The following is a 12748-nucleotide window of genomic DNA, read 5'->3' as shown; positions in this document are numbered from 1 at the left end:
CCACGGTTAGCTCCCTTTCTACCGTAGATACACATCTGAGTGCTGACAACAGTGCAGAAAAGGAGATTCATGGTGATCTCAAATTCTAGGAAGATGGCCAGCGCCTATCTCCATGCTACGGCCAGCTGAGACCACGCCTACCACAATTTCCCATCAAGGAGTAGGAAAGAGCTGTGATGGATTTGTATAATGGGAGCTCTGGGATGGAAGACTGGGCAGGGGCAGCACCCCCATCTCCTCAAAGTTCTGACAACAAGGCACAATTCCAGTTTTGGATAAGGTAGCTGGAGCAGGTGGGAAGGATGCAAATTCTAGCCTGTGCCCACAGCTGCAAGCATCAGAGATGTGTCACGAAGAAACCTGCATTATCTTCAGAGCACAGCAGTTCTTCATGAAAGATAGGGCAGGACAATATTTTGCTGGGCTTCAGGAGTGCTGGAGCTGAACTGGGGACAAATCAACGTATCAATAGCCACGGGGAGAGTGGAATTTATTAGCCTGGCTCCTCTGATGCTTAGTACGTGACATCTGGCCAAATCCCCTAGGACGAGGGAGGGTCGCTTCATCCCCAGACAAAGGAGTCCAAGGGTGTGGAAAGCAGGGAGAGGGTGAAGAAAGAGCCTTGAATCAAGAGAACAGCGGGAGGCCTAGGCCCCAGTGTTGGCAGCAATGCACCCTCTGTTAATCACATTACTCAGCAGCTTATGCACGGTTTAGCATATTGGCTTCCCCCATTGTGACCTCTGTTCCCAACCACTAATGCAAGGCCCTTGTCTCCCCCCCCCCTTTTTTTTTTTGCATTGGCTAATCAAGTGCAAGGGATAGATTGGAACATGCCAAGAGGGTGTTGTCAGATGTAGACTTATCCATTTTGAAGAGTGAAGTGGGATGGGATTCAAGACAAGACCTCGCAGCCGATTACAGGGTGTTGTATTGGTCAACTTTTCTTTGGGTTTTTTTCTGAATAGAATCAGTGTCAGTTGCACAAGCCCTCTGGGTGTGGCTCATTTATTTTATGTTATCCTTATGAGCAAGCGGTGACGAAAATACAAATGTTGAATTTGGCAACTCGAGCAGATCATCATTTCCTTTCCTTCTCCCTATTGAAGAGGGCCTGGGGCTTTCAGCTTCAGCCTGACGTGCAGAGCAATACAGAGTTCATCGCATAATGGTTACTTTGTGCAAACACCGTAAACAGCTCCAAGGCTGATAAAGCTGCAATGCTGATCCTAGCACAACAAGCTAAACATCTGGAAGCATCTCATCTGGTCCCAGTAGTTTTTCTGGAACATTTTAATGAATAACTGGAGAGCAGATGCGTTACCAAAGAGATAAAACTCAAAAGTGAGATGGAATGCTAAAGATCACAGCAAAAGCGCCCTGTATTTTTACTTTCCAAAAGGAAGGATCAGCAGAGAGAACAGCGGTGCCTCATGCTGAGGTGCAAACAGAGTAGAAGGGCAGAGGGCAACAGAAGCAATTAAGGACCTAGAATTGGTGACTTGTGAAGAAAAACTGGGGAAGGGGAAGGAAAAGAGCTTATTAAGCTTTAAAAAGAGAGAGGACGTGGTGTAGGCAACCCAATGCTGTCCAGATGCTTTGGACTACTGCTCTCATAATCCTCGACCATTGGCTACGCTAGCTGAGGCTGATAAGAATTGTGGTCTAACGCGGCCTGCTCCTGGTGCAGCATTTGAGAGGAGGGCAAGAGGGGTTATACTTAACTTGAAGCAAATTTTGGAGGGGTAGCAGGAAAAAACCTCCCTAAATTATGAGTTGTAGGGAGCTCTACTTAGATGGTCCTTAGGAGCATCAAACTGAAGGTACGGCCAATTATTTTAAAATATATATATATATATCTTCATTCTTTTTAAAGAATGTACAGACAACCCTTCAATATAAAGATTTCCAGAGAAGCTTACAAGTTAAAATCATACAGTAGATACAAACAAAAATCAAAATCAGGCAAACAGTAGAAAAGAGCAGCATAAAATAATGCAATGACAATCAAGAATTAAACAACCTAGGAACATGAAAAGTAGATGCCAGGCAAGCTTCTGTGCTGAGTGTATTCCATAAGCAAGACTCCAACACCCAGAAGCCTCCTTTCTCTCATTGCCATGTGCCTCACCCTGGGAGGGCAGAAGCACCCAGAGGAGGTTCAGAAGAAAGTTTGAACTATTATGGGATTAAAGTAGTATGTCCAGCAGAGTCAAAACAAGCACCATCCAGCATACATTAAAAGCTGAATAATTTCAGTTCATGGGGTAGATGCATAAACTTTGGGCAGACTGGTTCAAATATGAGGAAATTGGATAGGCTATCTTCCATGCTCTATCCCTCTTTATGAATTCTCTCCCCCACCACCAAATCTTGCCCAAAGAAACAAAGTAATATGTGAAAAAGATTGGCACAAATGGGTCTTGCACAATCCTGACTGTACTGTCTGGAGTTTTAATGAATGTGGTGTGGAAATATATTTCCTGAAGCTTTCATGGCAAAATGTTTGCAATCCTCATAACTAGGGAGAAAAGTGTAAAAACAATTGGGTAGAATTTGCTGAAGACTCCAAGATGCAAGTCTCAAGAGGAAGGTCTTTGTGATCTGCAACCTTGGTTGCAACCTTTCATGCTCCCAGTCCGTGATTCAGACTTTCTACATTAGTCTTGCCCAACCTGGTGCCCTCCAGATGTGTTCAACTGCAACACCCATCATCTCCAGCCAGCATGGCCACAAATTATGGAAGTTGCAGTCCAACACATCTGGAGGTCAAGAGCAAAGCGTGCAGCTATTCACTAGTTGACCTCTACCAAACCTTATCAAACTATTCTGCATCAGATGCTATGCTGAGTGTGCAGGGGGCATTCACACATCCTTACAGAACATCGAGTGTTGTGGGCCCTTCCTCCTTACTTTTTGGCTCTGTTTTACTCTTAGGAATCTGAATTCTCCACTAGATTCATGTGTGGAGTATAGGGGTTAACAGCATCATCCTATGCATCCATCCTCAAGAGTCCTGGTTTCAGTGAGGCTTAGTAAGGACACAATGAATTGCAGCCTAATAGTCCTTGCAAGTAAATTTTACTGTGTTAAGTGGAGTCTACAACATTGGTAATGTATTTAGGATTTCATCTTTAATGTGAGTCAGGGTGTCCTCAGGTCAAATCCCACTTCAGCCATGAACTCGCTAGGTGACCTCAAGACAAGCCACTCTCTCTCAGTTTTAGCCCTCCATATTCAATAAGCAACCTGCAGGGTTGTTGTAAGGATGACTGCAGCAATGCAAAGTAAAGGGGGAGGGTCGTAGCTCAATGGTAGAGCTATGCACTTTGCATGCAAAAGGTTCCAGGTTCAAGGCATCTCCAGGTACAGCTAGGAAAGATCAATCTAAAACCCTGGAGAGCTGCTGCTAATACTAAACTAGATGGACTGGGTTGACTGGGTTGGAAAGACAGCACATCCTCAGTTCAAGTGCTAATTGTTCTCTGTACAGTCCTGGTTCACTAGCAAAATGTTTTACATTGTGTCACCTCACCCATCGGTTATGGTGGGTAGTACCGTATTGCGTATTGTTTAAAAAGCATATGTTTAAACCTCATTTCAGGGGGGACATTGAAAATGCTCAGGAAACCTTTGATAAAGATTCAGAAGCCCAAAGGGGGGTCCCAACAGAGGTTATGATCCATTTTTGTTGTTCAGTCATTAAGTCATGTCCGACTCTTCGTGCCCCATGGACCATAGCACACCAGGCCTTCCTGTCCTCCACTCTCTCCCGGAGCGTGCTCAAGTTCATATTCACTGCATTGGTGATGCTACCTAGCCATCTCAACCTCTGCCGTCCCCTTCTCCTTTTGCCTTCAATCTTTCCCAGCATCAGGGTCTTTTCCAGGGAGTTTTCTCTTCGCATTAGGTGGCCAAAATATTTGAGCTTCATCTTCAGTATCTGTCCTTCCAGTGAGCAGTCAGGGTTGCTTTCCTTTAGGATGGACTGATTTGACCTCTTTGCAGTCCAGGGAACTCGTAAGAGTCTTCTCCAGCACCACAGTTCGAAAGCATCAATTCTTCGGCACTCGGCCTTCCTTATAGTCCAGCTCTCACAGCCATACATTACTACTAGGAAAACCATAGCTTTGATTAGACGGACCTTTGTCGGCAAGGTGATGTCTCTGCTTCTTACTATGCTGTCTAAGTTTGCCATAGCTTTCCTCCCAAGGAGCAAGCGTCTTTTAATTTCATGGCTACAGTCACCGTCTGCGGTGATCTTGGAGCCCAAGAAAATAAAATCTGTCATTGCTTCCATTTCTTCTCCTTCTATATGCCAGGAAGTGATGGGGCCAGATGCCATCATCTTAGTTTTGTTAATGTTGAGTTTCAAACCAGCTTTTGCACTCTCCACTTTCACTCTCAACAAGAGGCTCTTTAGATCCTCTTCACTTTCTGCCATTAGGGTGGTATCATCTGCGTATCTGAGGTTGTTAGTTCTCCCGGCATTCTTAATTCCGACCTGTGATTCATCCAACCCGGAGTTTCTCATGATGTACTCTGCATATAAGTTAAATAAGCAGGGCGACAATATGCAGCCTTGTCGTACTCCTTTCCCAATTTGGATCCAATCAGTTGTTCCATGTCTGGTTCTTACTGTTGCTTCTTGACCCTCATACAGGTTTCTCAGGAGACAGGTAAGGTGGTCTGGTACTCCCATCTCTTTAAGAATTTGCCACAGTTTGTTCTGATCCACACTATCAAAGGCTTTAGCGTAGTCAATGAAGCAGAAATAGACGTTTTTCTGGAATTCTCTTGCTTTCTCCATGATCCAGCGAATGTTGGCGATTTGATCTCTAGTTCCTCTGCCTCTTCGAAACCCAGCTTGTACTTCCGGTAGTTCTCGGTTCGCATACTGCTGAAGCCTAGCTTGTAGGATTTTGAGCATCACCTTGCTGGCATGTGAAATGAGCACAATTGTACAGTAGTTTGAACACTCTTTGGCATTGCCCTTCTTTGGAATTGGAATGTAAACTGACCTTTTCCAGTCTTGTGGCCATTGTTGCATGTTCCAAATTTGTTGGCATATTGAGTGCAGCACTTTAACAGCATCATCTTTTGGGATCTTAAATAGCTCAGCTGGGATACTGTCATCTCCGCTAGCTTTGTTGTTAGCAATGCTTCTTAAGGCCCGCTTGCCTTCACTCTCTAGGATGTCTGGCTCAAGTTCAGTGACCACACTATCATGGCTATCAGGGACATTCTTTCCTGTATAGTTCTTCTGTGTATTCTTTCCACCTCTTCTTAACCTCATCTGCGTCCGTTAGGTCCCTGCCTTCTTTGTCCTTTATCATGCCCATCTTTGCACAAAACGTTCCCTTGAGATCTCAGAGTTTCTTGAAGAGATCTCTAGTCTTTCCCATTCCATTGTTTTCTTTGCATTGTTCATTTAAGAAGGCCTTCTTGTCTCTCCTTGCTATTCTCTGGAACTCTGCATTCAGTTGGATATATCTTCCCCTTTCTCCCTTGCTTTTTGCTTCCCTTCTTTCCTCAGCTACTTGTAAAGCTATTTCTTAGCTTTGCAAAGTGTGTGTTTCACTGCCTGGCTCCTAAACCCTCTGCCACTTCACCGTTGATCCATAATCTATAATGCTGTGGTGAGCTGGGTCCATGAACAGCAGAAACCTCCATAAAACATACAGGAAAAGTGGTTGGCTTCCCTCAGCAATCTCTTACCTTCTCCCTTAGGCCTCTCTATCTGAACCAATACCTCATGCCTCCCTTTGTTCCTTGCTTTCCATCCTTGAAAGCAGCCTGAACAAAAAATTACAAAAGAAAATGGTAAAGGGCCAGGGGTCTAGATAAAAGGCTGAGGATGATAGAGCCTGTAAAAGAATGCTCTCCTAATAAGTATCATAGGGCAAACAGAGTCCTCCCCCCAGGACAACTACATCCTGTTTCCTGTACCCAGAGGTAGCTACAGATCTACAGGCAATCTTCCTGAAAAGAATGTGGACTTCCTCAATGCAGTTTTCTTGTACAACTCTCTCATTACATTTCCTAGTTTGCTTCACCGCCACCCCCCAAGCATTTTTTTTACTGAATGATGCTTTGAGTCCCACTCCCACTAGGTATCCAAACAGCATGTTCTCTTTCTCTTCCAAACCAAAAAGCAAAGGTATCTGGAAGATACAAGCATAGCCTTAAATAGCCAGATGATTTGCAACTTTCCCTTGAGCAGTGCATTTTTTCTTGCAGTGATTCATGTGAAAGATTTCACATAGAGGGCTGGGAATATTACATCATATCCTGTAATATAGGAACACTTGAAGTGGGATTTAGCACTAAGACCTTTGTGGATATTCACACAAGCAAGCAGCTGTCAACTTATGTTTTGCCAACCAAGAGATCCTTATTTAGCTTGACATCTGTTAGGCATCCCAAAAACAAGCTTGAAAGAGTGAATTGTTTCTCCACTGCAGTGGAATAAATATCCCTGCTTGGCAGGAGAAAAACACTGCCTGTACAGCAAGTTAGTTTATAAGGACGCTCAAGTTAAGCTCCTCCCCTCCAAATCTTGGGAACAGGGCAGATTAAGAACTAGATTCAATACGGAAGTGAGGGCGTTCCCAGAACACCACTCAAAAATGTTGTTCCAGTGGAAGAAGCTGAAACAGGAAGATTTGAGTATTCATGCAAGAACACAATACAGGCTTTCGTCCTAGCACAAACCAATGGCCCAAATTCAGTGCAACATCAGACAACAGGTCACTTATAGGGCAACCCTTGCATTTACTCCCAGCTTTCAAATGGCATTAAGGCTAAAAAAACTGCAACATGCACAAACGTTTGTTGCTTTTTCCTTTCCCACTTTTTACAGAGGAGTGGGCAATTTAACTAATGGTAAGGCCACACCTCTGCTTTAAGGGCTAGATAAATGTCATGCTTGCTCTTGTCACAGGGCCATGTCCTACAGACACCCAATGATACTCACCAATGCTCCCAAACCTCGTACTCCCCACCCCACGTTTTGGGGGCATTTTGACAGCTGGACCCTTTTATAGCAGTTCAACGTACAATATGTTGTCTATTGCATTACCTGTGTATGGATTAAGGAATGTATTCCAGTTTTAGAATAATCCACCTGAGCAGCATGCTAGAAGCGTGCCCTCTGCACAGGATATGCAATTTCTGGCCTTTGTGGTGATGTTGTTCCAAGTCAAACAATAGTAACTGGATTTGTCAGTTTGTTAACACTTCTTTAAGCACAGTGGCAGGCCCTTCTTTTGTGTAGCATTTAGCAGAAACTACCCCTTAAGCTTTTTTGCTTGGTTGCCTGAACACACCCCTCTGCCCATGATTTAGTATCTTAGGACGGATCTACTGGAACACAAATCACATCAAATTCAGCTAAAGATCTCTCCTTTCATTTAAAAAAAGGAAGCTATTTTCTCTATTGCAAGGGTGAACTTAAAAGCATAAAGTGACTGAACAAAATCTGGACTTTTCTTGTTCACAAGACACATTTGATTTCTGGTAATCAAAAAGGCAGTGGAAGGGAAGATGAACCCTCATGATTAAGTTCGTGCAGCACTGTGATCTTTTAACTACAAACCTTCAGATTTGATGGTAAGATATACAACTACAGAAGTTATGTTCTATATTTCACAAAAACCACCTGCAACTTGGGCTCTACTAATGTTTAGGAGTGCTACTCTGCGGCCCATATAGATGTATTAGCAGTCATATAAGGTGCTAGCTCTCTCAAAGATGGTGCAGGTTCCGAAGTTTAGGATGAGCCTTTCCACATAAGCAAGATGCTCAATAGCAAGGGATTTATCCTCTTGCTTCTGTAGGAAGCTTATATACACTCAGGCAGATAATCATAAAAATGGCATCCAGACTGCTCTAATCACAACTACTCTTGTTGAGACAGTAGATTACAACCCTAAATCAGAAATAGCAGCGCAGTAGTTCATTATCTTATAATAAGATAATTCGTTATAAGTGGCAATTCAATTTTTTCTGTATCCAAGTTAGATCATGCTATACCTGTTGTAAAAGAGGCAATATTGTTATATCAAGGGGAAGCAGTAAATTACAAGCCATGCATGAACAAGAGCTCAACCCCTAGTTATGGGTTGTTAAATTGGAAACAGAAATAACACACTTGCCTAAGTGCAGGATGGATAAAACAAAGCTACAAAGACTAGGTCATGTTCAGTGTTAGTAAAGATTGGCAGCATATGTGGATGGGTGCCTAACATAAGCATATGTCTGACACAGTTAAATTAAAGAGAAGCCATCTAAAGTTTCCCCACTAGACAACATTAGGCCCATTTCGTTTACTGCAGCGCTTTATTTTCCTTTCACAATGACGTGTTGGGCATTACAATTCTCAACTTTAGGATGACTTACAAATTTTGGTTTTCTACTGTCATATGACAACATTAAGGCAACGTACAAAAATCTTACATAAATTAAACCTGATGATTAAATTTACAGGTGTCAATGCAAACATTGGAGCAACTCAAGTTGAGCAACCTTTTGCCCTATGATGTCTTGCTGGGATACAGATGGGCAAGGAAAGAAAAACAGGTTCATAAGGCTTGGATGAGATATGTTTCCAACCCTGCTAGGAACAGTGGCAAGACAAAAATGGCCATCCTTTTCACAAACTCTTGCCAGCCTCAACAATAGTGATCTGGAATTCTTAGCGCTTTGTGTAGTGGAAGTCTGATCTTTTGTTACCCTGTACAGATCTAGCCTCAGACTCCATTGTTACACCGTTGGTTACACTGAGACCACTGTCCCAGGTAGTTACAGACACAAGTTAAACCTTTGTATTGTATGAATGCCATCTGTACTAGGTCCTAGGCCAGATGTGTATAGGGTACAGTTATACTGCTATGTACAAAGGGAACAGTTAACTTGAGTACAGGTCATATCAGCAACAGGTAGACATCCTCACAGGTTTATTGGAGACAGACTTCCCAATGACAATGTTTTGAAGAGAAGGCTTATTCCAGTTTCATGAGGCTAGCATGAGGTGTATACATTTGCCCAGGCAAATTTATACTGGTGAAAAAAAACTCATGCAGCAAATGCTGCGCATCTGCCAATAGTCCATTTAGAAGCATTTACGGTGGACAATGGATGGGCCAGACTCATCATATTCCTGCTTGCTGATCCACATCTGCTGGAAGGTAGAGAGAGATGCAAGGATGGATCCACCGATCCAGACTGAGTATTTGCGCTCAGGAGGAGCAATGATCTGAAAGAGAACAAAGAATTAGAAAAGGTCCATCTATATATGTATTTAGTCTGCTATCTTGTGAAAGCTGCCCTAGTCCCCCCCCCCAGAAGACAGAATTTATAGCATAATATCCCCCTGTGAGTCAAGTGCTTCGTAGCACTAAACTTGCAATGCAATTGCCCTCACCTTGATCTTCATTGTGCTGGGAGCCAGTGCTGTGATCTCCTTCTGCATTCTGTCTGCAATTCCAGGATACATTGTGGTACCACCAGACAATACTGTGTTGGCATACAGGTCCTTTCTGATATCTACATCACACTTCATAATAGAGTTGAAAGTGGTCTCATGAATGCCACAGGATTCCATACCTAAGTGACAATGATTTCCATAATTATAATGCATTCAAACACCTTATTTTAAGCAAACTGATTAGCTGTTTAATACACAAGCCACTATGTGTGCACATATGCATACTTCCTTGTATTAAACACATGGAGCATGCTGTTGACTTTTTATCGTTGCCATCCAATGCTTACCTAGGAAAGATGGTTGGAAGAGAGCTTCTGGGCATCTAAACCTCTCATTTCCAATGGTGATCACCTGACCATCAGGCAATTCATAGCTCTTCTCCAGTGAGGAGGAAGAAGCAGCTGTGGCCATCTCCTGCTCGAAGTCCAAGGCAACATAGCATAATTTCTCCTTTATGTCACGCACAATTTCCCTTTCAGCTGTGGTGGTGAAACTGTAGCCTCTTTCTGTCAGGATCTTCATGAGGTAGTCTGTGAGGTCACGGCCAGCCAGATCAAGTCGCAGGATGGCATGAGGAAGGGCATATCCCTCATAGATGGGCACAGTATGTGTGACACCATCTCCAGAGTCCATTACAATACCAGTGGTACGACCAGAGGCATACAGGGACAACACAGCCTGGATGGCCACATACATGGCTGGAGTGTTGAATGTCTCAAACATTATCTAAAGAGAGAAGCAAATTGTTTTAAATCGGTGAACGCTTTGTTACACTAGCACACACATGCTGACATGCAAGGTACTTGATGTAGGGGGAAAAACCAAAAGAAAGCAGGCAGAAATACAACAGAAACCTGAGAGACTTCAAGGAAGGAAATGCCAGGAGAGTACAGAACCCTGAAAATAATGAGAGAGAAAAAGTTGTAACTTGAAAGAAAAATGGTTGTGAAATGGGTGAAAGTGGAAGACATAACAGCTGCACCAATGCCATACCTGTGTCATCTTCTCTCTGTTGGCCTTGGGATTCAAAGGAGCTTCCGTTAGTAGTACAGGATGTTCCTCAGGGGCAACACGAAGCTCATTGTAGAAAGTGTGATGCCAGATTTTCTCCATGTCATCCCAGTTGGTGACAATACCGTGTTCAATAGGGTACTTCAGGGTTAAGATACCTCTCTTGCTTTGCGCCTCATCACCTACATAGCTATCTTTCTGGCCCATGCCAACCATGACACCCTAATGGAGAGAGAAAGCTATTAACACATTACAGGAATAATACAGTCTCATATGAAATACATACATGCAAAAACAGAGTAGCACTGCTGCTTGGCAACTAACCTGGTGGCGTGGGCGCCCAACAATTGAGGGGAACACAGCACGAGGAGCATCATCTCCAGCGAAGCCTGCTTTGCACATACCGGATCCATTGTCAATGACGAGCGCTGCAATTTCTTCTTCCATTTTGCAGATCTGCTTTTGGGAGAAAAGGTCTCCATTAAACAACATATAAAATATTTATTACTGCTCCAGCAGTATTTTGGCACCATCAATAAATCCTCTCTGATGTCAGCTATGCCTTTGGCCACTAGAGGCTACTCTGGCAGTCTGCCATCCAGTCCAAGGACCCCACCCTCAGCTATATTTCCACCACAGAACTTGTCCAACTTCATTATTTGGCTTGCTCTGTAGACCACCAAATAGCACCCAACCCTCACCCCTAGGTTGTCACCAAGGATAACTCCACAGTCCTATAGTCACTTACTCAGAAGTCCTATAAAGTTCAATGAGACTCATTCCCCATTTAATACAACTGCAGCCTAAGGAACAACATAGATGTCACAATAGCCCACCCACCTCCACTGCCAAATACCTAAAAAAAAGGTCTACCCTGCTGACACTTGAAAATGTAGCAGTGTTTCCTGGGTGACAGTGCTCCAGAATTCTTCCCCTCCTATGCCCCAGGCCCTCACCAACTGTTCCTAACAATTCAGCTCCAGAAACTCAAAGCTGCAGAGTTTTACTACAACAGGCACACTAGCCCACCACCCTTAAGAGATACCCCACTGGCACACCCCATCTTCAAGAAGCACATGTATGACTACATTCCCACCAACCGTTCTATGATGCTCACTGATCCCCTGATGGGGCGGGGCGGGGCAAGCCAAGCCAAGCCAGGCCACAAAATCTCACGCGCGTCCAAAGCCTTTGCTCAGCTATTCAGAATCAACCCTACAGTGTTCAGTGGCGCTTACTGGGGGAGGGGGGACACACACCAAGTCCTAGAGCCCACTATGCGCTGCAAGGCAAGCCGCGCCAGACACGACGCACCCCACCCCACCCCACCCCGAGTCCTACGCAGCCCTCGCCCCGCCCTCCACAAGCCCTCGCTCCCATCAGCTCACCTCCCCCGTCCAGCCAGGGTGAACACGCCCCCCGCCTCTCTCGCGGTGCCTCACCCCTCCTTCCTGCCGCAAGCGGCGGCCAAACGAGGAGCCGTTGCCAACCGCTCCCACCTCCCCCTCCCCACTTCGAACTCCTTCCCCCGCGCACCTTCTTCTCATGAGGGAACGGAGAAGATCCTCGTTTCCCGCCCCATGACGTCAGCGACCGAGGCCAGCCAACCACGTCCCAGCTGCCCTTATTAGGCATAGAGCCCCACCTCCGGCCGCTCACCCCATTCAAAGAGCCGTTATGGGCGCGAAGAAGTCGCGCGAGCCAAGCCGGTTCCGAGGAACTCGGCTGAGAACACACAGCTGAGGGAAAAGCTGGTGGGGGCAGGAAGCTCTTTAACGGCCCTCAACGGAAGGGTGTAAACGGCGCCGACCCCCAGAGAAATTAGATACCAGAACACATCTCGCGTTCTCCCACTTAAGCACGAAGGCGGCAGGGGCTACAAGGTGGGTCCCGTCAGGAGTGAGCGGCTGGATGCTGGACCTACCTGTAAGGAGGCGGGAGCTTTCAGACGCGGGAATGAAGAAGGAGCTGATACTGCTAGATCCGCTGCCGCCGGCTGAGTGAGACCGTCCGAACGCCAGCCCCGCCCGTTTTATACCCAGGGGGCGCCGGCCCCCGCCTCGCCGGCCGAGAACATCGCCATATATGGAGATCTTTCAGAAACACGGGCTCCCATTGGCTGGCGGGGACCGGGCCACGTGGGGCGGACGAGGGAGGCTTGGCACCGCCTCCTCACCACCCCGGAATCTGCATGAGAAACGAGGCCGTGAGGGGGATGGGGTGGGCGAATGGTCCGCCGTTTTTGCACGA

At 45.4% G+C, this 12748-nt stretch overlaps 1 protein-coding gene across 2 annotated transcripts; it reads right to left on the bottom strand.

Moving 5' to 3' along the window:
• Nucleotides 1-8321: 8321 nt before the first annotated feature.
• On the bottom strand, nucleotides 8322-12503 carry ACTG1 (actin gamma 1). Of its 2 annotated transcripts, none has more exons than XM_084837599.1 (6): nucleotides 12423-12503; nucleotides 10823-10957; nucleotides 10481-10720; nucleotides 9775-10213; nucleotides 9425-9606; nucleotides 8322-9256 (listed from the first exon to the last, which is right to left on the bottom strand). In XM_084837599.1, exons 2-6 carry the CDS (start codon nucleotides 10943-10945, stop codon nucleotides 9113-9115), a joined length of 1128 nt encoding a protein of 375 aa, XP_084693725.1. In that variant the 5' UTR covers nucleotides 10946-10957; nucleotides 12423-12503; the 3' UTR covers nucleotides 8322-9112. The 2 variants fall into 2 exon arrangements, with proteins under 2 accessions (XP_084693725.1, XP_084693724.1); XM_084837598.1 differs by having other exon boundaries at nucleotides 10823-10954.
• Nucleotides 12504-12748: the final 245 nt, after the last annotated feature.

This window comes from Heloderma suspectum, chromosome 2 (genome assembly GCF_057233095.1).
Source record: "Heloderma suspectum isolate Gila_16-S chromosome 2, 16-S_ref, whole genome shotgun sequence".
Lineage (NCBI taxonomy): Eukaryota > Metazoa > Chordata > Lepidosauria > Squamata > Helodermatidae > Heloderma > Heloderma suspectum.
The sequence above is the reverse complement of the archived record's forward strand: the minus strand, read 5'-3'. Positions and strand labels throughout refer to the sequence as shown.

Coding starts and splice junctions, on each gene's coding strand:
- ACTG1 (XM_084837599.1), bottom strand. CDS start 10,945: ATGGAAGAAGAAATTGCAGCGCTCGTCATTGACAATGGATCCGGTATG. Junction 10,721..10,822: donor TTGGGCGCCCACGCCACCAG/GTTAGTTGCCAA, acceptor TCTCTCCATTAG/GGTGTCATGGTTGGCATGGG. Junction 9,607..9,774: donor CTTCCAACCATCTTTCCTAG/GTAAGCATTGGA, acceptor ATTGTCACTTAG/GTATGGAATCCTGTGGCATT.